The sequence below is a fragment of the Emys orbicularis genome, chromosome 2 (assembly GCF_028017835.1).
Source record: "Emys orbicularis isolate rEmyOrb1 chromosome 2, rEmyOrb1.hap1, whole genome shotgun sequence".
Lineage (NCBI taxonomy): Eukaryota > Metazoa > Chordata > Testudines > Emydidae > Emys > Emys orbicularis.
In genome coordinates this window covers 1,047,974-1,072,559 of record NC_088684.1, presented here as the reverse complement: position 1 = coordinate 1,072,559, position 24,586 = coordinate 1,047,974, and the positions used below count along the sequence as shown (strand labels likewise).

The 24,586-nt window shown below is 69.8% G+C and overlaps 1 protein-coding gene across 1 annotated transcript in view; it reads left to right on the top strand.

Moving 5' to 3' along the window:
- The first annotated feature begins 374 nt into the window (after positions 1-374).
- Positions 375-24,586, top strand: part of PLEC (plectin) — a 72,419-nt gene continuing 48,207 nt past the window's right edge. The window contains exons 1-2 of the mRNA XM_065398575.1: positions 375-897; positions 23,889-23,950. Coding sequence (XP_065254647.1) covers positions 375-897; positions 23,889-23,950 — 585 coding nt within the window. The remainder of the gene's footprint in view (positions 898-23,888; positions 23,951-24,586) is intronic.

Genomic DNA, 24,586 nt, shown 5'->3' with positions numbered 1-24,586 from the left:
CCACGCTCCCCTCACCCCGCCCCACTTGTGGGAAACTGGAGGGGAAACTCTGATGAAACTCCTGGCCAGAGCAGAGCCGGCAAATCTGGCGGCTTCCTCTCCTTCCCCCTCCCCGTGGTCAGGAGGGGGTGTGGTGCCCGGGAGGGGCTGCTGAGTCTGCGCCCCCCCCCCGCAGCGCCCATATCCGCGTGTGTGTCACAGCCAGGGAGTGAGCGGGCACCCCCCCCACCCATGCCTGAGCAGGGGTGGAGCTGCTGCCACTGGCCCGGCTGCTCGGTCTGAGCCAGGCCTGGAGGGAGGCACGCTGCTCCGGCTGCTCTGCGGAGAGGGCTGTTCCTGGCCGCGTGCTGCCCGTGCCTCACGCCGTGCCCGCCATGGTGGCAGGGATGCTGATGCCGCTGGAGCGGCTGCAGGCCATCTACGAGCTGCTCTTCCGCGAGGGCGTCATGGTGGCCAAGAAGGACAAGCGGCCGCAGAGCTTTCACCCGCAGCTGCCCGGCATCACCAACCTGCAGGTGCTGCGGGCCATGGGCTCGCTCCGGTCGCGGGGCCTGGTGCGCGAGACCTTCGCCTGGCGCCACTGCTACTGGTACCTGACCAACGAGGGCATCGGCCACCTGCGCCAGTACCTGCACCTGCCGCCCGAGATCGTGCCCGCCTCCCTGCAGCGCGTCCGCCGCCCCGTAGCCGTGCCCATGCGGCGCCCCGCTGCCGGCCCCCGGGTGCAGACGGTGCCGGGCCTGGCCAGCTGCCCCCCCAAACGCCAGGCAGGCAGCGAGGAGGGCGGGGGCTCGCGCCAGGCGTACCGCAGGAGAGAGGAGACCCGGGAGCAGCACGTGGAGGCCGCCTCAGCAGGGGGAGTGTCCAGGCTGGCCCCGGAACCCAGCCCTGCCCCAGGTTAGCGACCCACCCCTCGCCGGCAGGGAGGGGGCAGCGTGCTCGGGGGGGGGGGCATGGGGCTGGGTCCTGCCCCCCATGGGGAGCAGCGCTGGGCGGCAGGGGCGGCTGCGTTCATTCATTCGGGTGGGGGGAGCCTGCAGCCGGAGAGCTGGCGCCGGCTGTGTTCTGAGCGAGTGGTGCGGGGGGGGGGGCATGGTCGTGGCTTTCTTGGAGAGGGGGGGTTCCCCTCCGCTGGCCCCTGGGGGGTGCTGGCACAGGGATGATGAATGCCGTGGGGGGCGGGGCTGCCCTTAACCCTTTCCCACCTGGTCTGTGTGAGGCGGGAGCTCTGGCTTGCCCTGCCACACGGGGGGGTAGGGGGAGTAGGGAGAGGCAGACAGCAGGCCGGCTTCCCGCGCCCCCAGCCCCCGCAGGCGGGCCCTGGCATGCCAACAGGTGCAGGGCCCTGTGCTATCCTTGGCCGTCAGTTTCCTTGTCCTCCTCCAGCTGCTCCGTTCCGCTGCCAAGGTCAGAGGCTGCAGGGACCAAGGCAGCCCCAGGGAGGGGGACCCCGACTCCCTGCCTGTGGGGCCTGCTGCAGGCAGCGTCTGGGGAGAGCCCTAGGGGTGCTGCCAGGGGTCCGGGGCTTTGTCCGGCTTGCCGCAGGCCCTGGGGGGTTGGTGAGTCCAGCAGCTGCTGGCGCTCTGACTGTGGGGCTTTGGCACGTATGGGGGGGGTGGGCAGCGCGGGGTCGGCAGCGCGGGGTCACGCGGCGGGGCTGAGGGTTGTGTCTATCCCAGCAGTGGGTCCCCGCCCAGGGGCTGCTCCCCGAGAATGCGCCCTCGGCCCACGAGTGGCACAGAACTGCAGGTGGGGGTCCCAGGCTGGGAGTGCGTGTGGAGCGGCTGGGGAATGGGCTGGGGCCAGTGGCTTGCTAGGTGTGTAGCCCGTCTGGGCTAGTGGGCTAATGCCACAGCCGGTCTGCAGGAGGGGGCACAGGAGTCTTACCAGCCAGCGAGGGGCAAGGCCAGTGCTGGGCGGTGCCGGGTAGTCCTGCCCGTCCTCACGCTGGGGCTCCCGCCCCCCCAGCCAGCACGTGCCTCTGGCCTCGCCCGGTGGGCGCATGGGGCAGGCTGCCCTCCCTGTTCAGGGCCCATCCCGTGGGTTAGCTGCACCCCCCTGCTCCTGTCCAGCCAGCTCCCAGCCCGGCGGCGGGAGGGGACGGGGCGGAGGTCATGGGGGACGAGGGCCTTCAGGGGACGGAGGAGGGGCAGGAGAGAGGTGTTACCTTCTCAGGGTGGGCATCTGCCAGCCTGGGGCTGCAGCGAGGGGGGTGAGCAGCACGTTTGCACCACCTGGGGCTCATCCCCGCCTGTGGCGCGTGCTGGAGACCAGACCCACGTCCGAGTGCGGGGCCCAGGGCAGGCCCCCAGCTCCCTGGACGGGCCCCGATGGCCAGACAGCCTGTGCTGCGGGAGGGGCTGGGCCCATGTGGCACCCCCTGCCCCACGGCTGTGCATGCTGCCTGGGCAGCCGCTCGCTGGTGTCCTGCTGCCCCATCCCCCTCCTGCTCGGCCCGAGGTAGGGGCTTGCCCTGGCCGGGGGTCCCTGCACCATGCGGCGGGGGGGGGGGGGGGAGAGGAGCAGCTCTGCCCGAGGCCCGGCCCTGCTGCATGTGGGGGTGACTCAGCCGTGCTGCTGCGGCTGGCCCAGCGCCGGCTCCAACTTTCCACCAGGAAACGCGCCGAGCTGGGCAGTTCCTGGGGCGTGAGTCAGATGCAGCTCCTGGGCCTGGGCCTGCGCCGGGGGGAGGGGGGGGAGAGAGAGTTGGCTGGGCCTGCTCCCCCCCACCCCGCCCCGGCTCTGGCAGGTAGCTTGCCCCACCCCGCCCCGCCCCGCAGCTGCTCTGCTGGGACAATGGGGGCATTGTCCAACAGCTGCCGGCGCCTTCCCCACCGTGCTGAGCCGCTCCCTCTGGCTGGGCCCACACCCCTCTGTCCTGCCCCATGGCTGTGCCATGGGCTACCACGGCTGTGCCCACGCCCCTCTGTCCTGCCCCACGGCTCGGCGCTGGGCTCCCCCTGTCCCACGGCTGTGCCCAGTCCCTCTGTCCTGCCCCACGGCTCGGCCCTGGGCTCCCCGTCCCATGGCTGCGCCCACGCCCCTCTGTCCTGCCCCACGGCTCGGTCCTGGGCTCTCCCTACCCCACAGCTGTGCCTACGCCCACCTGTCCTGCCCCATGGCTCGGCCTGTGCCCACGCCCCTCTGTCCTGCCCCACGGCTCTGCCAACAGCCCTGGGCTCCCCCCCACCCCACAGCTGTGCCCACGCCCCTCTGTCCTGCCCCACGGCTCGGCCCTGGGCTCCCTCTGCCCCACGGCTGTGCCCACGCCCCTCTGTCCTGCCCCATGGTTCTGCCAACAGCCCTGGGCTCCCCCTGCCCCACGGCTGTGCCCACGCCCCCCGTCCTCCCCACGGCTCGGCCCTGGGCTCCCCCTGCCCCATGGATGTGCCCACGCCCCTCTGTCCTGCCCCACAGCTCGGCCTGGGCTCCCCCTGCCCCACAGCTGGGCCCACATTCCTCTGTCCTGCCCCACAGCCCTGGGCTTCCCTGCCCTCAGCTCTGCCCACAGCCTTGGGCTCTCACGGCTGTGCCCACGCCCCTCAGTGCTGACCCATGGCCCTGGGCTCCCTCCAACCCCCACGGCCCTCTGTCCTGCCCCATGGCCCTGGGCTTCCCCTGCCCCATGGCTCTGCCCACGCCCCTCAGTGCTGACCCATAGTCCTGTCCCCCCTCCCCGCTTGCTTACTGGCTGTGCTGTTAACCCTTCGCCTGGCGCTGGTGCTGTGCAGGCGGGCGGGCACTGGGGGGAGGGTTGCCATGGGGACGGCAGGGAGCCGGACCCAGGTGGGTCTCTACCCCCAGCCCATCTCCCTGACGGGGGAGGGGTGAGAGTGGGGCTGGAGCTGGCCTGTTCCGGGGCCTTTCGCAGGGCAGGGGGCTCCTTCGTGCTCTCCGTGGCCCGGCCTTGGCAGGTGTGGGGAGAGGGGCTCCAGCGTCTGGGACCCTCCGGTTCAGCACGAGCGCCAGGGCCCCAGGGGTCTGCTCCTTGCTGAGATCCCTGGGGCAGGTGGGGAGAGGGCAAAGCGCCAGGCTCGGCACTGGGTGCTCCAGGACAGCTCGGACGGGGGCTGCCCTGGGGTGGAGTGTGCTGGAAGGGGACCAAACCCCTCCCCTGAATCTGCCCCGGCTCCAGCCCTCAATAGCACAAAGCCCCAGGCACTGCCCCAGGCCCCCCATCAGCGCCCACTGTGCCCAGCTGTCCGCGGCTGCCCCGGGGCTCGTAGGAGCTGGGTCCTCAGTGGGTTGCTCCAGCCCCTCAGGTGCTGTGATTCCCACGCGCTGCCCTGGCAGGCTGAGGCCGCGCCGTTTCTGGGCATGTGGAAAGCCCCTGGGGCCCGGAGCCGGAGCCGGCGTCCTCAGGCCCCCGGCCGCTGGTGCGGAGCAGAGGGGCCGAATTGCTGAATGCCACAAGAATCCTGGCCGCTCCTCGCCGCAGCTGGAGTCGATTTGGGAGGCTGGGGCGGGAGCCTGCGGGTGGGCTACTGGCTGCCAGGCTTTGGCAAGAGGAAGAGGAGGGGAGGCCGAGCCCCTGGTGCATCCTGCGGGGCAGGCGCTGCTGGGACTTGCTCCGGCTGGAAGGGGGGGGTGTGACGAGCTGAGCGAGGAGCAGAACGGGAGCCCCAGCACGGCAGCGGAGCCATGGACTGGGAGGATGGCAGGTACTTCATGGAAGATCTCATCCAGCAGGGCCAAGGTAGGAGCCTGGGGCAGCCTGCCCGGAGGAATGGGGAGAGTGGGTCCTGCCCTGCCCCCAGCCTACGCCCCCCTGGGCCTCAGGCCAAGCTCATCCTGGCTGCGCTGGTCTCTCCCTGCCTGTCCGGGGGGGGGGGGGGGGCAGCTGTGGGGGGAGGGGGGCTGGCAGAGCCCTCGCTGCCGGCGGGGGGCTGTGAATGGGGATGGGCCCTGGCCCCCTGTACCCAGCCACGCTAACGAGCACTAGTGACTCCTGCTGGCCTGGCCTCGCCCACGGGGTGCCTGGGACAAGAGGTTCCCCGCCCTGGGCCACCCATCGCCTGTCCCGGCCCCCCCAGGGCTGGCTGGCTCCCAGGGACGGGCCTGACCCGCCTGTGGCTTTGGGCTGGGGCGACGGAATCGCTCGGCCGGGGGCTGGGCAGGCCCCCCCCCCGGGCTCCCCGGCATCCCAGCGGCTGCGTCTGGCTGTCAGGATCTGGCTCTGCCCAGAGCCCGTTCCGGGGCTGAGGGATCCAGTTCCGGTTCTTCTCTTGTCCTCCGGTTAGTCAGTTGCCGTGAAAGCCTGGGCTGGAGTTGGGTGCTCTGCTGGATTGGACTCGGGGGCACTGGGGTCCTGCCCCTGCGCCGGTCACCTGGGGCCGGGCTCGCGGGCGTTTCCAGGGACTCCCAGCGCCCCCGCCTGGCCCTGCGCGTCCAGCCCCTCGGCAGGCGGCGGCTCAGCCTGGTGGTGCCCAGCGGCATCTGAAGGGCTCGGATCTGGGCCGTTGCGGGGTCGTTCCCTGAGCCCAGCGACGGGCAGGGGCCGCAGGTGGCACTGGGCGGCGGTGTGATGTCGGGTGGGCACCGCGGTTAATGCCCCACCCCTGCGTGTGCAGGGTCCCCCAGCTGGAGGCAGCGGCAGGAGTGTTCCTGGGGGGCCGGCGTCTCTCCTGTGCCCAGGCCTGCCCCAGGGGGGCTCTGCTCACCCAGTGATGGCTGGGCCTGGGGGGCAGCAGGGGGGGACCAGGAGGGGTCAGAGGTGCTGTCTTGGCTGAGCCCCTGGGGACGGAAGGTGCAAACCAGGCGCTGCTCCGAGCTGAGCATGGGGGCGCAGCGTCTGGGATGGGCGAGCTGTGCCTGAGGCTTTGGACGTGGATCCAGAGGGCGTGGGTTGGCTCGGCCCTGCAGGGGTGGGAGCATCTGCTGGGTGGGGTCAGAGGGGCAGCCCGCCAGGGAGATGCTGCTGTGGGATGAGCCCTAGAGCTGCCATCCCCTTGCCTGGATTGGCCCTGCCCCTGCTGTGCCAGCTCCCTCCCGAGATCCCCAACCCCCCTGTCCCCCGCTCAGGGGTGAGGCCTGGGGGCAGTTTGCCGTGGGGAGGTAACAAAGCTGAGAACCCTGCAAGGGCTGCCTTCCCCTGGGGCTCTGACCCCCCGGTGACCCGGGCCGCAGGCCTGGCCAGGACCCGCCCGTGCTCGGGGCTGGCAGCACTGGGAAGGGGGTGTTGAGTACCCGCCGTGGGGAGGGCACTTTAGACAGGACCCAGAGCCCTGTGCCAGGGGGTGGGGTGGGGCAGGCCATGCCTGCGACTGTTCAGCCCCAGGCAGGTGCCAGTGCAGGTCGGGACGGTGCTGTCCCCAAGTCCCCTAGTCGCTGGCTTTGCCAGGCAATGCTGCACTCGGACCCCTTTTTCCTGCCGAGTGCTCGTCTGATGCTGCTGCCCGGGCTGCCAGCCTGTTACGGGCACAGGCCAGCCGGGCCCAGGGCGAGCGGGCGCTGTGAATGGACAAACGCTGTGTGGGGCGGGCCCCCAGCCCCAGGCGTGGCAGAGCCCCTGGTACGGGGTTACTCCTGTTTCCCGTCTTGTGGGTGGCTGGGCCCCTGTACTGCAGGCTGGGAAATCTCCAGCCATGGGCCTCTGGGGGGCTGCAGCCAGCCCCTCCTCCCGCCTGCGGCTGGGCCCTGCTGCTGTTGCCATGTCATGTTCTAACTCGGGAGGCATGACAGGTTGTGCGGGGATATTTATAGCCCCCCGCTCCCTCCCCTTCCCCATGGGCACAGGGCTCGGGCGGCTCTGCAGCAGTGTGGGCTCTGTGCGGTGGGCTCCTGCCCCCTCTGTCCCATCCCTGGCTGTGGAGAAGTTGTTTCCCCATGAAGATCGTGCCAGGTAGGGGCCCAGGGCCACGCCCGTGTGTGTGCCCGGCTCCCAGGCGCCCGCTGGGCTATTTCCACCCCAGCAGTTTGGGTTATAAAAAGCCCCCCGCGGATGCCTGCTGTGAGTGATGGGTGCTGAGCAGTGGGGCGGCTGGGGCTGGTGGAGGGGCAGCCGGGTGCCCATACCTGCCCCTGGGAGGCTGCCCGTGCAGTGGGGCTCTGCCGTCCAGGGGCTGGGGGGCTGCCTGGGGGGACAGGTCCGGCCGGCTGGGCTGCATGCACAGTGAAGGGGAAGGGCCCATGGGGGGTGAGCTGTGGGGTGCAGGGGGCTGGGTGCCCTAGTAGAGGCAGTTCCCCACTAGGGCAGGGGGTGCTGGGCTCTGGGCCAAGGGGTCCCAGACAGGGTGGGGTCCGGTCCCGGTCCCAGCTGGGGTGGGGCAATGGTCCCTATTGGGATGTGGGGTCCTGGCCGGGGGGCAGGGGTTCCCATGGGGGGTGAGCTGTGGGGCGCAGGGGGCTGGGTGCCCTAGTAGAGGCATTTCCCCACTAGGGCAGGGGGTGCTGGGCTCTGGGCCAAAGGGTCCCAGACAGGGTGGGGTCCGGTCCCGGTCCCAGCTGGGGTGGGGCAATGGTCCCTATTGGGATGTGGGGTCCTGGCCGGGGGAGGAGGGGTTCCCATGGGGGGTGCTGGGGGTCCTGGCCAGGGGAGGGCGGCGCTGGTCCCCCAGAGGGGGGGCAGGGGTTCCCATGGGGGTCCCGTGGGGCGGGGGGCGCTGGCCGGGGGAGGGCGGCGCTGGTCCCGCGGGGCGGACCGGGCGCCGCGGGGCGGGCCGAGCCGCAGTGCGGGGCGGGCCGGCGCAGGGGGCCGGGCCAGGAGGCGGCCGGGCAGGATCCGAGGCCGGCCGTACGGGCGCAGGGAGCCGCAGCCGGAGCCGCTCGCCCCGCGGCCATGGACGCCCCCGCCGGCCCCCTCCCCTGGCTGGTGGCCGGGGCCCACGGGCTGGCGCTGCTGCTGGCCTGGCGCTGGCGGCGCTGTGCCCCAGGTGAGAGCGGGCCGGGCCGAGCCGAGCCGGGCGGGGCCGGGCTGTGGGCGGCCGCTTTCCCCGCCCGCCCCCCTGCCAAACACGGGCACGTGTGCGCCGGCTTAACCCCTGCGTCGCTGCCGGACTCCTGGGTTGGGAGCTGGGAGCCGGACTCCTGGGTTCTTTCCCGGCTCGGGGGTGGGAGCAGTGGGTCGGGGCCCTGGGAGCGGGACTCCTGGGTTCTCTCCCGGATCTGTCCCAGGCTTGTTCTGTGTCCTTGGCAAGTCATTTCCCTTCCCTGGGCCTCAGTTTCCCCAGAGCAGCAGGTGCTGCTGCCTTTGCCCTGCGTGGGCTCAGATGTCCTCATTTCTAAAGGCTTCTCCGCAGCTACATCATGCCCGCCTGAGCGGGCAGAGGCAGCCCTGGTGCTGAGTCCTCCTGGGATGTAGGCGGCGGACGGGGTCCGTGTCTGGATCTGTGCCACGGGCAGTGTGGGGCCGGGGAGCGGGCGGCGGACGGGGTCCGTGTCTGGATCTGTGCCACGGGCAGAGTGGGGCCGGGGAGCGGGCGGCGGACGGGGGTCCGTGTCTGGATCTGTGCCACGGGCAGTGTGGGGCTGGGGAGCGGGCGGCAGACGGGGGTCCGTGTCTGGATCTGTGCCACGGGCAGTGTGGGGCTGGGGAGCGGGCGGCAGACGGGGGTCCGTGTCTGGATCTGTGCCACGGGCAGTGTGGGGCCGGGGAGCGGGCGGCGGACGGGGTCCATGTCTGGATCTGTGCCACGGGCAGAGTGGGGCCGGGGAGCGGGCGGCGGACCAGGGTCCGTGTCTGGATCTGTGCCACGGGCAGTGTGGGGCCGGGGAGCAGGCGGTGGTGGCTGGCTGGGTGTGCGGGGAGCTGGTGCCAGAGCGGTGCAGGGCACCCAGGGGAAGGGAAGCGGCTGCAGAGCCCCGGGATGCTGTGGTCCCTGGGGAGGAGCTGCGGCTGGTGCCAAGCCAGGTGCCGCCTGGGGGCTGTTGTCCTGCCATTGTTGGGCTTTGAGAGTAAACCAGGTGGGGCAGCTGCTGGCTCCGGATCTGTGCAGACTCCCAGTCTCTGCAGGGCTGGCCCCACTGCCCCAGCCAGAGGAGCTGAGCGCCAGGCTGTTAGTGAGCTTTGCCACGGAGCTCTTACACACCAGGGCTTTTCTGTCCAGGGTGTGTGTGTCTGTGCTAAGGGCCAAGCCGCCCCCCGCATTGCTCTGGGCCCTGTCCGGGGCCTGTTTCGTCCTGGGTGAGCTGGTGATCAAGTGGCTCCGTCTAAAGGCAGCAAGAGGCGTCTGTCCCTAGAGGAGCTCTGTCTCCTCCACTCAGCCCTTGCCGGGGGGAGCTCCCTGGCGAGTTCTCCCTTCAGCTGAGCCTGTGGGGTGTGGGGGAACCGGGGGATGCTGCCCAGCGGGGGGACCAGGTGGGGTGTCCGGCTCAGCTTGGGGGTCTCGGCAGGTGCTTCCCCGGCTGGATGTCTGTGGGGATGGGGCATTGCTGGACTGGTGTTGGGCTGGCCTGCCTCGCCGCCACCGCATTGCTGGGTTGCCTTTGGCGGCTGCCCAGGGCCCACTTGCTGCAGGGCTGGGCGCAGGCCGGGGGGAGGGAGGCCTTTGGTGACAGACAGAGGGTTGAGTGCTGCGTTTCTGGGGAGTGGCATCAATAGGGGAGAAGATGCGCTCCCTCCCCCCGGCTTGGGGGTCGCTGTCTGGCAGGGCGCTCGGGGTGAAGCTGGCTGGGGGACGGGCTGCAGGCTCCGGGGATGCAGAGCGAGGCTGTTCTCTCGGGTCACCCTGCGAGCTGCAGCTCCCTGGCTCCGGCCTGCCCGTGGGAGGGGTGGGGTGTAGGTGTTCACAAGCAGCCCCCGCGTCTCCAGCTGCCGGGCGGGTTCCCAAGTACCAGCTGTTGAGGCTGGCGGCAGGGCTGCGCTGACGGGGTTATTTTTATATGAAACTGATGCTGGTTCTCGGAACAATCCCCCTTCCCCTCCCCCCCCCGCTATTGTCTTCTCTACCTGCTGCCCTGGCAGCTCCTGCATGGGGGGCCGTCCTGCCAAGCCCCCCTGGTTTCTCTAGGGCTGCCCCCCATGGCGCCTCCCTTTCTCCCCTGCACCTTTGTGCCAGAGGCTTGGTGTTTACAGTACACGCCGTCCCTGGCTCTGGGCAGAGCTGGGACCGGGCGGGGTCACCCGCCCTAGAGGCTGGAGCCTGCTTCCTCCTGGCAGAAATGGAGGGAGCCCCATTGCGGCCCCTCTTCCTCCAGCCCCCCTGGCCGTGGGTCCCTCGGGATAGCTTGGGGGGGACGATGCTGGATGGGCTGTGAGGGTCCCTTCCCTGTAGCTGAGCCCTTGTGCACCTGGGGTGGGCCCCCGCCCCGCCCCACCCCATAGTTCTCCGCCTGCCAACGGCTGGCTCTGGGGGCTGTGGGGCCAGGTGCATTGGAGGCACTGGGGACGGGGGCAGGATGGTGGCACATGCCCTGCCCCCCAGCAAGGGAACTAGCTGGTGCCGGATCCCCCCCACCCCCCCGGGCCGTTTCCAGGGCGTTGGCTGTGGTTTCCGTGGAATCCGTGCAGGGCATTCCGGGATGTCACGCTGCCTCCTCTGGTGGCGGGCGCTGGCCCGCGTTGCCATGGCAACAGCAGCTCCGAGGGCCCACACACAAGTGTTCAGGAAACCACAGTCTGGTGCTGCCCCCCTGCAAAGTGGGGCTGGTGGGGGCCGGCTGCCGCTTCACTGCCCTGGCAGGCGCCCAGCAGGGCTGGCGGGGAGAGCGGGGGGGTTCCATCCTCCGGCAGCGCCACGAGGGACTCTGCCTGCGCCCAGGAATGCCCCCGGGCACCTTGACGGCAGGCGGGGCCTGTTCCCAGGCAGAACAGGGCCAATGTCCCTGGCATGGGGCCATGCCTGCTCAGAGGGCATCTCGCTCCACCCTCCACGCCAAGGTCGCACCTGCCAGCGCTTGTCATCTCAGAGTCCTGGAGCAGGACGGGGCTCATGTCTGTCCCCCCCACACACACACGGGGATTGCAGGCCGCCTGGGATGGACCCCACAGCAGGGGGGCCTCCAACCTTGGCCTGTAACTGCCTCCTCTCAGGTGGTCTGCGCTCAGGACTCCTGGGTTCTCTGCTCAGCCCTGCTCCCCACACCCGGCTCGGTCAGGTTTAACACCCCCTCCCCCCAGTGAGCTGCCGCGGCCTGGGAGTGTGGGGGGCTGGGTGGGGAGAACCCAGCCTCCTGTATTATATGTCCCTGGAGCAGTGGGGGAGCTGCCCTGGCATCTGCGGAGCCCCACCCCGTGTGGGGGTATTTTTAGCGCCAGCGTCTGTCTGCGTCCCACAGGGGGAGGGTGTTTGTCCTGGATGCCAAAACCCAGCCCTGGGCACGGTGACTGTAGCCCGCCCTTCCTGCCGTGGGGCACAGGCCTGGCTGCTGGGGGCTCTGCCCGCCCCTCCTGGCGCTGGGTTGGCGTCTCCCTGGCGCCTCTGGCCACTAGGCCCCATGCCCAGCCGCTGGGGCAGCTCCAGGGATGCCCCAGCTCTCCCCATTGCTGGCTGAGCCTGGCCCCGTCTCCCGCCTGTCTGGACATGGCTGACCCGAAAGGGCTGGGCTTGGCGGGGGGAAGCTGTGCGGTAGCCTGATTCCCAGGTGCTGCTCTGGGTCTGGCCCCAGGGCTCTTGCTGCCGGCCTGGGGCAGGGGGTCTGTCCATGGGCTGCCCACACCTGAGCAGGCCAGAATGCTGTGCCTGGAGGGCCCCGCCCCTCTCCGTCTGCCACCTGTAGCAGGGGAGTGTGGAGGGGGAGGGTTAGTGGGCACAGCCCCCAGCCCCATCTAGCCCCATGTCCCACAACACCAGCATGAGCCGCGTCGGGGAGGAGGCAGGGCTCCCCCTAGCGGGCAGTTCTGGGCCAGCTGGCCCATGGGCAGCCTCTGGCACTGGCCGTGCCTGGCCCATGCCCTGCGGGTGGGGGTCACTCTCAGTCCCTTCACTGAGTCTCCTTCGCCAGAGAACTGTCGAATTCTTTGCTGCGGCCTGCTAAGCTCTTGGCCTCACCGGTGCATTGTGGCAGGGAGTTCCGCAGACCAATTGTGCCGGTTGGAGAGGAGACATGCGAGTGGTGGGGAGGATGTGTTGATGAGGCGGGGGGACACAGAGCTCCGGAGGGGTTGTTGATGAGGCGGGGGGGGACACAGAGCTCCGGAGGGGTTGTTGATGAGGCGGGGGGGACACAGAGCTCCGGAGGGGTTGTTGATGAGGCAGGGGGGACACAGAGCTCCGGAGGGGTTGTTGATGAGGCGGGGGGGACACAGAGCTCCGGAGGGGTTGTTGATGAGGCAGGGGGGACACAGAGCTCCGGAGGGGTTGTTGATGAGGCGGGGGAAGAGGAACACTGTAGCTAGCCGAGCGTGGTGGCTGTTGTTTGTTTGGGCTCTGTTCCCGTAGCTAAGGCTGGCTGGAGCCGCATGCGACAATGAATGCGCGGCCGTTGTGGGCGGGGAAGGCCCCATGGGACTCTTGGGACCCCCCCTCCCTCCCCAGTCAGCTTTTCCACTAGCCCCCCCATGGCCGTGAGTGCTGGCTGGGGCTGGGAAGGGGGAGCTGGCTGGGTCTGTGACTCACCAGCTGCGAAGAAAGGAAAGGAAATGGCAAAAGGCTGCGGTTTGGGCCTGGGCTGGCAGGTCCTGCCAAGAGAAACAGCCCCTGTGCCCAGCAGGGAGCAAGGAACCTCCGCTCAGCTGCCCCCGCTCCCTGGGAACCGCTCTGGGCAGTGTCTCCTGCTGCCCCCGGGGAAAGCCTGGGGAGGGGCAGGGGCATCCCCTGTCAGGAGAGGCTGTGGCTCAAGGCCCTTTGCCAGCTGGGGGCTGAGGCGGGGGGGGGGCTCCCTTCCCCTGCTGCGCCAAGGGGACAGACTGGCTGAGGCATGTAAAAGGAACAAACCCCCCATAGGACACTGCAGCCTGTAAGACCCAGAGCCATCTCCTGCCTCCCACCAGCAATAATAACCGCAGCCCGGCCCACCCGGAGCTCCTGCCTTATCTCCGCTCCACAGATGGGACGGGGCTGGGCCGAGGTCACACGCAGAGCTGGGAATAGAACCCAGGAGTCCTGCCCCCCCCCAACCCTACACCCCACTCCCAGGCCTAGGAACAGAACCCAGGCATGCAGCTGGCAGCTTCCCCTGTTCTCTGTGCTAAGGCGTGGGGACGAGGGCCCCAGCCACCTGGGGAAACGGCCAAAGACTCCTGGAGGATGTTCCTCCCTCCCTGCTGCAGGACATGGGCTCCTGGGCTCAGCGCTGCTCCAGCTGCAGCCCGGCGTTGCCAGCCTCCCACGGGTCCCACCTAGCGCATCCCTTGCGGTGCCCGGGGGGGCTGGCTTGCCTTGCTGGTCTCTCTAGCTCCCCGCTCCCCCCTCCCCCCTGCTGCTGCTGGCCCTGGAGATGCTCTGGAGGTTGGCAGGGACCCACTGCCCTGGGGGGAGAGTCCTGCTGGGCCTAGGGGGGCCAAGCGTGGCCCTGAAAACCCCTGCAAGGCGGGGCCCGTGGGCTGTACCAATGGCATGCGGCTGTACTCACTGGCCCCACTGCTAGGGGGCTGCCCGGCGCCATGCAGGGCCATGGGGCAGGCTGTGTGCTCTCTGCTGCTCTGAACAGGGCCTGGGGCTGCCAGGGAAGACTGACTGCTAGTGGGCATTTGGTCAGGCAGGGCCCTGCTCCTGCGGGGAGCCCCATGCTTGGTCCAGGGCGTGCTGGTGCTGGGTGCTCCACGGGCGGGGGGGATCCCCTGCTGTGGCCATTCAGTCCAGGGGGGCGCTGCCCCTCAGAGCAGTACTGGGGAGGGGGTGCCGATCTGCTGGTGTGGGCGCAGTTCTAGCAGGGAAAGGTGCAGTCTCCCAGCATGGCATGGGCCCCTCCCCGGGCGATCCGGGGCTGCTTCTGCAGGGGGGTCGTGTCGGCGCGCGGGTTCAACCTCCTGGCGTGGGCAGGCCTGAGGCTGCGGCAGTCCCGGGGCAGGGTTCACAGGGCACCGGGAGCTGGCCGGGTTGTGGCTGGTGGCCAGGAGGCTGTTGTCACCAGCTGTCCTGTGAGCTCTGGCGCAGGGGGAGTCCCGGGCAGCTCTGGCCCTGTCTTGGGAGCCATGGGCTCTCCTCCGATGAGGTAACGGGAAAGGGAGCCAACAAGGAACGTGTTGAGGGCTCCCCTCGGCGCTGGGCTCCTGGGAGAGCTGCTCCTGGGCCCTGGCGCGGGGCCACGGCTCTGCACCCTGGGCTCCCCACGCCCACGCCCGCAGCCTGCGCGGCCCTGACGGCTCTCAGCCCCTGCAGCCGGTTCAGCCCCCGGCCCTGCCCGCTGGATACAGGCTAGGAAATGGGGAGGGGGCCCATGGGGGCTGCCCGCTGGGCACTTCCCTGGGGGGGGAGGGTGGGTTGTGCACCAGATGCTGGGGTGGCTGGAGTATTGCTCCTCCCCCGAGCAGGTCCCAGGCTGGGGGAGCTGCTGAGGGGGCTCAGGCCTTGGCTAGGGCAGCTTGGTCCTGGGCTGGGGGTCTGCTGGGGGTCTACTGGGGGGGCTTAGACCTGGGCTAGGGGGGCTGGTCCTAGGCTAGGCACCCCCCCCCGAGAGTGGGCTGGGGGGATGTTGGGGGGCTCCTGCGGGGGTTGTTCCTGGGCTGGGGGACTCTGGGGGGGTCAGTCCCAGGCTGGGGGGATGTTGGGGGGGCTCCTGGGTGGCTCAGTCCCGCGCTGGGAGGCTCCGGGGGGACTGTTGGGGGAGCTCCTGGGGGGGTCGGTCCCAGGCTGGTGGAGATGTTGGGGGGGCTCCCGGGCTGGGGGGGATGTTGGGGGCCTCCGGGGGGGGGGTCGGGCCCGGCGGGGCTGGCTCCGCGCTGGCGGCTCCCCGGCCGCTCGGGGCTGGGCTAGGCAGGGGGCGGGCGCGGGCGCGGGGCTGGGCGGCTCCTGTCACAGCCCGCGGGCGGGCGGGCGGGCGGAGGAGCTGCGCAGCGGCATGGCCGGCAGCCCGGACCCCGCGTCCTCCGTGGCCGCTTACTTCGCCTACAAGCGGGCGGTGCTGCGGGGCTCCGAGTGGCTGCTGAGCCGCAGCTCGGAGCGGAGGAGCTACCTGAGCCGCCGGCTCTGCTGCGTCGGTGGGTCCGGCCGGGCGGTCCGGGGGGCGCAGTGATGGGTGCAGTGATGGGGCAGTCAGGGGTGGGGGGCAGTGTTGGGGCAGTGAGGGGCCGGGTGCAGTGATGGGGCAGTGATGGGGCAGTCAGGGGTGGGGGGCAGTGTTGGGGCAGTGAGGGGCCGGGTGCAGTGATGGGGCAGTGATGGGGCAGTCAGGGGTGGGGGGCAGTGTTGGGGCAGTGAGGGGCCGGGTGCAGTGATGGGGCAGTCAGGGGTGGGGTGCAGTGATGGGGCAGTGAGGGAGGGGGTGCAGGCTGGGCTGACTGGGGATGCACTGGTTGGGGGCAGTGGCGGGGCGGTGAGGGGTGAGGTGCAGTGATGGGGGCGCTGGGGCACCCCCGGGCCATCACTCCTGCCACTAGACTCGGCTGTCCCCAGGTGTGTTTGTTTCTGAGCTCAGCGGACCCAGCGCCCGCTTTCAGGGCAGCGAAGGGTTAATGGTTTGGGGGCGGGGCTTTCCGTAGCCCCGCCCCCTGTCGGGCTCTGGGAAGGGCCTGCCGGGGTAAGTGACCCTTGAGCCAAGCGGTTGAGCGACGTGCAGCCCCTCCCCCGCCAGGTGCCCTGGGAGGCCGGGCAGCCCCTCCCCCCTGCAGGGACAGGTGCAGGCTGATCACACGCACACCTTGCTGGCCCATCCCCCCATGCATCCCCGAGGCCTGGGGGAGCCCGGCTGGGGCAGCCCCTCAGCCTGGGGACGGTGCCTCAGTCCAATAGGGCAGGCTCCTCGTGGGGCCCGGGCACCTTATCTGCGGGCAGGGGACGGGGGCTTCCCGGAGCTGAGACGGGCTTGTGATTCCCCGGCCCGCTAACAAAGCTGCCAGCCCCAGAGCACTGCCCCGAATCGGCCCAGCTCCCCGGCCGTCCGGGGCAGGCGCCTGGCGGGTGACCCCGGTTCTCCTACTGCCTGGGGCGCCTGGGCCGGGGGCGTCGCAAGCTGCAGCCAGCCTCACAGACGGCCTCCGACATCCTGCTGCCGGGAGCAGAGGGGATAGTGGGGGCTGTGCCCCCAGCTGGCCTGGTGCCAGTGCTCCCCTGTCTGAGCTGCCGGGAGCTGCTGGCTCTGCCCGTGCTGCGGAGCTCGGGCTGCTGAGCAGGGCACCCGCCTTGCTCTCCCTGGGGTGCTGCCGCCGGGGGGTCCCGCCCGCAGCCAAGAGCAGCTGCCCATGCCCACGTGTCTGGGGCCCGCAGTCAGACCGTTCCCACCCTGCGATGGGAGCCCTGCCCCGCAGGCTGCCCCGGTGCTTCCTGGGAGCCAAGACCTGCCCCCCCCCCCCCAGCCTGCGGCCTCAGATCCCCGGCCTTGCCCCCCTGGCAGCCCCTACCCCCCCCCCCCCATGGCCTCAGATCCCCTGCCTTGCCCCCCTGGCAGCCCCTGCCCCCCCCCCCCACCTGGCGCCTCAGATCCCCAGCCTTGCCCCCCTGGCGGCCCCCACCTGCGGCCTCAGAGCCCAGCCTTGCCCCCCTGGCGGCCCCTGCCCCCCCCCGGTGCTTCAGAGCCCCGGCCTTGCCCCCTGGCGGCCCTGGCACTAGATTAGCTCGTACCCCTGCGCAGGAGGCCCTGGCGGGGAGGGCGCTGCCACGCCCATGGTGGTTTGCATTGACTGTTCTTTGAACACTTCACTTCCAGACAGCATTGAAGGCTGATGGCTGGCACGTTTTTCAGGCTATATTTTCAAGGGAATTCAGTATTGTACTGAAGGTCAGATGGCTTTTAACTCTTACAGACTAAACTACAGTACGTACCCTAGGAATGGGTGAACATCTCTACCTACCTTGGCTTGCAAAAGTAATTTTTCCAAGCCTTTTTCTTCTGACTGCAACCCATTTCCCCCACCTCCCTGATTGAACTGAAAAGAAAATGAGGTCTCGTACCTAAAGAGAATCCGGTGCTAATTATTAGGAATAGAAAAGCCACCTCTTGCCACATTCACCCTGCTCGTGCCATTAGAAGACAGCTGAAATGGATATCCTGTATATTTATGTATGGTGTGTATAAACTCTGCCATGCCGTGCCCTTGCCCCCAGCAGGGGGAGCATGGGGGGGGGGGGCTGACACCCGCAGCGTCTCCCAACCCCTGGGGTCCTGCCCCCGCAGCGGGATGAGGGGGGGGTCTCAGCCCAGGAAGCTGGGGTGGGGTCTGTATCCAAGGCCTGGGGGAAGTTTCTGTGCCCGAGGCTGATGGGAAGGATCTGCCGTCCCGGCACAGCTGCCCCTACCGCTGGTTGCCCCAGGAGTGGGGAGGGGCAGGTGGAGCAGAGGGGATGTCCCAGCCCCACAAGCAGGGTCTGCCCTGCCCTGAGCCCGTTGCTGTCTCTCTGACACTGCCTCTGCCCAGCAGCAAAGGCCAGCTCGTGGGCTGCCACTGTCCTGGGCCAGTGCCTGACCCCTCCCAGCCTGCAGCCACCCCACATGCACAGACTCCCTGCCAGCAGCCCCTCCGTGCCAGGGCACAGGCCAGGCCGCAGTGTGGGCTGGGGAGGAAGGGGTTGTAGTGGGCATACGGGACAGGAATGATGGAGTGCAGGGGTGTTGCTGGTGTAATGGGGTGGGGTTGGCACTGGCTGTATTGGACTGAATGGGGGCTGTAGCACACTGGGAGGGCTGTCTGGCTGTAGCGGGGGTGTCTGGTCTGTGGGGTTATCTGGCTGTAATGGAGGTGTCTGGTCTGCAGGTCTCTCTGGCTGTAGCAGGGACTGTCTGAGTGTAGCAAGGGTGTCTGGTCTGCAGGGCTGTCTGGCTGTAGCAGGGGGTGACTAGTCTGCAGGGCTCTGTGGCTGGAGCAAGGGGTGATTGGTCTGCGGGACTCTGGCTGTAGCAGGGATTGTCTGAGTGTAGCAAGGGTGTCTGGTCTGCAGGGCTCTGTGGCTGGAGCAAGGGGTGATTGGTCTGCGGGACTCTGGCTGTAGCAGGCAGTGCGGGGGCCTGTGACTGGGCTGCAGGGGGGTGGCTGCCGGGGCAGGCGCTGGGTTGACAGAAGCAGTAGGCTCAGACCCCACCCCCATGTTGGTGCCTGGCTCTTGGTGGTTCTCAGCCTGGGCTCTGCCCTCAGGGCCGGGGGACGGAGCAGCTTGCTGGCTGCAGTGTGAGTTCTCCTGAGGCTCCGGGCGCAGAGCTGGGCCCTTGCGGTGTGATTCACGTGGGATCCAGCAGGGGGTACCCTGTGTCTTCCCGCTCCGCGGGAGCCCTAGAAATTCCCCCCTCGCTGCCCTCTCCAGGGTTCGCAGGGACCTGGCCAGCTCCTGCGATGGGGGCAGGACCCTCTGTGCCAGGTGTTGTACAGACACGGGGTGAGCACCCCAGCTCCCTCGGCTGGGTCGAGCTGCACCCGGCCTGGCACACAGAGAGGTGTCGGAGGGGGACAGCGAGGGTGTTTTGCGGATGTGTCCGGCGGGCGCTTTCCCGGCATGAGGGGCAGCTGGGAGAACCTGAAGGGGCTTGTTGGAAGGTGTGAGACGTGGGCGACAGGGGTTGGCCTTGTGGGCAGGGGTGCCTGCGCGGGAGAGGCGACGGGCAGGACCTGACACTGAGACCGGCTGTCTGATGTGCCAGCGGAGGCTGCAGAGGGTCACGGGCAGCGTGGGGGCTGGGAGACCTGAATGGGCCGGAGCCAAGACTGTGGTTCGGCCAGTTGGAGTCTGTGAATCCAGCCTGGGGGCTCCGCTCTGGCTCCGTGGGGTGTGTGTGTGTGTGTGCTGGAGTTGGGGGGAGGGGGGCTCTGGTGAGATGAGGGGGTGCTCAGGCAGTGATCAGCTGATCCCTCCTGACCTTAGACGCTGTAACCCGCTTGGTCTCCTCGCCCCAGGATGGTGGGTGGGTGGCTGAGCTGTCTCAGGTCGTAACTGGGCCGGCCCGGTGCTGCACCCTGCCCCGCTGGCGGCGAGGAGGCACCCTGGGGTCTGAGAGGGGGCAGCCCCTGGGGCCTGCCCTGCCCCTGCCCGTTACACAGAGAGCCAGACGCAGCAACAGGGAGAGACAGGAGCAAATGCTGCCACCACTATCCCAACCCCCACAGTGCCCCCTGCTGGGAGAGGCTGGGCTGGAGTCTCCAGGAGCTGCCCCCCAGTCAGCGCCCTGCCCTGACCCCCACAGCGCCCCCTGCTGGGAGCCCCCACACACAGCCAGTGCCCTGCCCCGACCCCCACAGCGCCCCCTGCTGGGAGCCCCCACACACAGCCAGTGCCCTGCCCCGACCCCCACAACGCCCCCTGCTGGGAGCCTCCACACACAGCCAGTGCCCTGCCCTGCCCCCACAGCACCCCCTGCTGGGAGCCCCCCTAGCCTGTGCCCTGCCCCGCCCCCCCAGCACCCCCTGTTGGGAAGTGACTGTCTTGGCTGCCGGCAGAATGTGAGTGAGCGCCCAGCTATGTGACGTGGGTTGGCGTCAGCCGGGGCCTGGCAGCTCATTGCTCCATATGTGTCAGTGGCTGGAAAATACTTGTGGTTTAGAAACCGTTGTAGGGCACATTCCTCCCGCGCTGGCCCCGGCCCAGCTCTGCTCCTTGGAAACCGAGGGGGCGGCGGCTGGGAAGCGAGGGGGGGCAGCTGGATCCAGCACCTCCACCTTTCCTGCCCTTTGCCCCGTCGGGTGGCTTGGGGCTGGCCCACGGCCTCGCCCGGGGCTGCTGGGAGCCTGCTCTGGTCCATGCTTGTCCCAGGGCAGCCCCGGCCCCACGCCGGGCCCTGCCAAGGGCTGCGGGGGGTGGGGGGGGTTCTGAGCCCCTGGGCCGGTGGACACGGTTCTGCCCCCAGCCCTAGCCTGGAGCTGGGGAAATGCTCTGGCAGCAGCGGGGCCAGGCGGCTGTGATTTGCGAGTGGGTCACGCCCAGAGAGCAAACAGGATGGGGAGGCCCTGTCACTCCTGGCCTGGCCCCCGCGGGGGGCTGCCCGCCGAGCTGGGGCTGTCTCTGCCTCTGTGCCCCGGCAGCTCGCGCTGGGCTGATCTGGGGCTAGCGAAGGCGGCGTGCTGGAGCCCTGGCCGTCCCCGGTGCACTCAGCCCTGCCCGGGGGGAGGGGCTGTTCTGGGCACGTGGGGAGTTCGCAGCGCTGGGGGGCCGGGGGCGTGTGGGACATGGCACGTGCCCCCAGGTGGGCCCTAGGCTGAGCTCCGCCGGCTCCTTGTGCCCGTGGGGCTGGGGAGAGCTTCCTGCTCCGTCTCCGGAGGGCGCCCTGCTCGGAGCAGGGCGTGTCCCTCAGGCTGCATGAGTCACGGTGCAGCCCTGTGCTGCAGCCCCCCCTCGCCCTGGGGGCGCGTGCAAGGTCCATGCTGCACCCAGGCGCCGGCTTCCTGTACCCTGGGGCGCGGCTGGGGTTCCCCTCTGCAGCCCCTCCCCCGCGCCGGGCACATGGCTGGGGGAGGGGTGCTGGCCCTTCCCCTCCCCAGGCCAGCTCCGGGGCTCTCTGCTGCTGGCCCTGTCACGGGGGCACCGTGAGGCTCATGGGGTCTCTCTGGCCTGCGCTGACTGACTGAGGTGGGCTGGAGCCGAGGGGGAGGGGCACAGGGTGGGGAGGTGTATTCTCCTGTGCCCACCACCCAGCATCACGGGGGAGTCTCCCCAAGGGCTGTGGGGCACTGGGGCCGTGCCCCCCATGTAGGTGGGGGTGGCTGCTGGGCCATGACAGCGGGAGATCCCTGGGCCTGGGGCAGCTCTCAGCTGTCCCGTCAGGGGCACCCAAATGGGCATCAGGGCCCAGATCCCCTCCTGGGGGACAGTCCAGCCTGGCCCACCTGCCCCCAGGTGCAGCCCTCTGACCCCCCCGGGCGTCAGGCCCCCAGGTGCAGCCCTCCGATCCCCCCCCCCCGGGCGTCAGCCCCCCAGCGCAGGCTGGCTGGGGCCAGGAAAGGGTTACAAGCAGGAGGCTGGTGGCTGTGGGCTTGGAGGTTTCCTGGCTCTGGCGGCAGGGCTGTGCCCGGGCTCTGGGCGGGGAGCCCCCGCCCCCCCAGGCCAGCCGCTCTCTGGGGGAGGAGTCTGGGGAGCGAGGGGCAGGCCTGGTTCCCTGGGGCAGAGGAGCTGGAGCCGGGGTGGGGAGAGCTGCTCAGCGCTGCCTCTCCAGTCACCGGCCAGGCTGCTGGGCAGGGCAGGGCGGGGCGGGGATCGCTGGAGAGTGCCAGGGACCATGTCCAGGCAGCGGCTGCGGAGCCCAGAGCTGGAGGGCCCCGAGGAGAACCTCTACCTGGCTGTGCTGAGGGCCACGGAGGGCAAGAAAGGTACCGAGCCACTGCCCAGCCTGCCCCCCAGCCTGGGCTTTCTGCAGAGGGGCTGGGCTGTGGTGGGGGACGGGGGGATGTGATGTACCTGGGGGATGGGGGACTTGGGGGGCTGTGCTGCACTGGGGTGTAGGGGGCTATGCTGCACCTGGGGGATGGGGATAGGGGGCTGTACCTGGAGGGTGTGGGGGATTGCTTGTGTTGGGGGCTCTGTCCTAGGGCTGTACATGGGGGGGCAGCCGTAGAGCGGCTGTGTGGAGACCATGCTGGCTGGGGAGCTGCTCTGGCGGGGGCTGTGACCCTCCTTGTGGTGCCAGTCCCTGTGCTCTGTGGGGAGGGGGGGCGGGTCCTGTGACCTGGCTGGTGTGAGCTCTGCCCTGCACGCTGCTGGGATACATGCCCACCCGTGGGGCATTCCATGCTGGGGGGTGACCCCCATGGCACTGTGGCCCCCAGGTCGCTCTGAGCGCCCCCCAGGGGCCCCGGCTGTCCAGCCATAGCTATAGGGGGCCCAGGGCCTCTGCCCTGTCTGGGGTGTGGCTGTGGGGGGAGGGGAGATCAGTGGGGTCCTGGGGGGGGGCTCCTGCCAGCTCTGCCCCCTGCTCCCAGCCCCACCCCTGAGCCCCACCATGGCAGCCCCCCCTGTGGGTGTCGTGCCCAGTGAGTGGCGGGCGGGAGCTGGGAACCCTGTCTGCCTGCGGGAGGGGCACTTCCTGCCCCGCCCCGCCCAGCCCGTGTGGGGAGCAGCTGTGCCCATGCTGGAATGGGGTGTGGGAAGGGCCTAGGAGAAGCGTCCCGGGGCTCGATGGCCACCTTGCTCCTGTCTTGGGGGTGGTGCCCAGCTGGAGCTGAGCCCCAGGGGTGTGTCTGTGCCTCCCTGTCCGGCTGGGTTTCCCTTCCTGCCACCCCCTTGTCTGCTGGGAGCCGCCCTGCCCCGGCTGCCCCTCAGGGAGCAGCCCCTGCCCCTGGGGTCCCACGGGGGAAGCCAGCCCTGCCCCCCGGAGGCGCCCGGCGCGGCGAGCGTCTGGCCCCGGGCGGCTGGGAGCTGCACAGGCAGATCTCCACGCTCTCCTGGCCGGACAAGACACGACACGTGAAACCCACATGGGGGGGCAGCCGTGCCACCCCACCCCCGGGGCAGCGAGCCTGTTGGGGCTGGGGGGGTCCCCCTTCATTCAGGCGATTCAGGCTTGGAGGAGGGGGTGGGTTCTGGGGAAGGGAGTGTGGCCATTTACACCTGGGACAAGGGGGGATGTTATCCTGGGCTAACTGCTGTTTGGGGGGGGGGGGGCCCTAGCGCATCCTGGGGCGTTTCCAGCCTCCTCTCTGATCCACAGCTCGCCTGTCCCCGCTGGGCTGTGACCCGCTCGCTGGGGGTGTTACGCAGGGGCCTAGGGGAGATCCTTCCTGTCCCGGGCAGGTCAGCGTCCCCCCCGCCCCTCACGGGCCCAGGCGTCCTAGTCCTGAGCCCCCCCGAGGCCAGTGCAGAGCTGGGCGGAGCCTGTCGCCGGAGGGGATGGGGCTGAGCTGCCCCTTGGAGAGGGGTCGGGGTCCCCACAGGGCTCTGGAGGGGTTCAGCACGAGGGACTGTGGGGCTGGTGCCCCAGCTCCAGAAACACCTGGGGGGGGGCATTGGAGTGGCCCCTCTGCTCCCTGCCTGCCGTGGGGCTGGGCCTTGTCCTGCAGCCCTCAGAGATGGGGGTGTCTGTGGGGTGAGAGATGGGCCCCCTGGCTCAGGCAGGGAGCAGGGGGGCACCTGGGCATCGCTCCTGGCGCTGCCTGCCCATGGCCTGGCGTTCCCAGCCCTGCGGTGCTGAGGTGGGGCTGGATGGGCACCGGAGCAGCACGGCCCGTCCTGCCGGAAACAGGTCCCAGCCCCCAAATCTGCTGTGGGACCCACCCCAGTGTCTGCAGGCCGCAGGACGGGGCGGGGTGCCTGGGCTGTTCTCTGGGAAGCCCTGGCCTGCTGGCCGTGCAGACAGCTGCTCCTTGCGGTGTCCCAGCGCCCCATCTCCCCACGGCTCTTCCAGGAGTGACTGAGACCCCCCCCGCCCGGTGCCTGCGCCCCTTGGCTCGCCTGCCCCCCCGCTGCCTTTGGGTCCCCGCTGAGGCCTGTTGCTGGCGCCCTTGGGAGGGGCTCTCGGCTCTGCCCTGGGCCCCTAGAACGGGTGGGGCTCAGGAGGTGTCAGCCCAGGGGCGGCAGGCTCCTGCAGTGGGGTGAGTGCTGGGGGGCTCTGGAGGGAGCGCCCCAGGTCGCTGCGCTCGGAGGGGTGACCCGGCTGCTGTGACCCATGTGGGAGTGGGTGCAGGGAGCTGCTCTGGGGCATTGCCCGTCAGCTCCTCGTGCCTGGGGCTGGGCATGGGGCACAGCGGGGGGCGTGGCGCCTGAGTCACTGCAACCGTTTCCTTCCCATTGGCACCGATGAGTCAGGCCCCTTCCTGCCTGTGCTGAGCTCTGGGATCTGCGGGGTCTCACTCATCCCTCTTCTGAGCTCTGGCCCTGCTGGCCGGGGGGGCTGCCCTGGCTCTTCCCCCCCAGACTCCGTAAGCCCCCTGTGCCCCCCCAGACTCCGTAAGCCCCTGTGCCCCCCACCCCACGCGCTAACCCCCATGGTCTCCTCTCTTGCAGATGAGCGAGACCGGGTCCAGAAGAAAACCTTCACCAAATGGGTCAACAAGCACCTCATCAAGGTAAGGGTGCCCCCCCGGGGGCAGGGGGTGGGGTCTCCCTGTGGAGGGCAGGGCAGCAGGGGTGACAGCCCAGGGCAGGGCAGGTCCCTCACTTTTAATAGGCAGCACCTGGTTAGCCTGTGGAACTCACTGCTGCAGGATGGGTGGAGTGAACAGCTGACAATGGGCGGCTCTGACTGGGGGAGCAAAGTGCCGGCTTGGGGGAGGGTCACTGCATTGCTTTCAGGCCCAGCAGCCCGGTGTCAATTCACCCCCCGGTCCCTGGAGCCGGGACTCTCCCCGTGTGGGGCCCAGTTATGGAAGGGCCAGAACTCCCCAATCTCTTTCTCAGGGGTGGCTCTCAGGAGGGGAGACCCTCTTGGAGGGGACCCTAGCCCCTGGGGGCCCTAGCCTCCTTCAGCTGGTGACTACCTGAGTGCCCTGTGTCTGACCACTCCTGTCTGGCTGTGAGGCGCAGTCCTCCATCCTGCCACACTACCTGCGGGGCCCCCCCTTCATGGCTGCCCTGGCCCAGCCTCAGCTCTGCCCTGGGGGGCGTGGGATGCCGGAGCTGGGATGGAGAAGGGCACACGGAGGGCAACCTGCACCTCCCCGTGTGTGACCTGGGGCTGGAGGACCAGGCTTCACTGTGTGGGA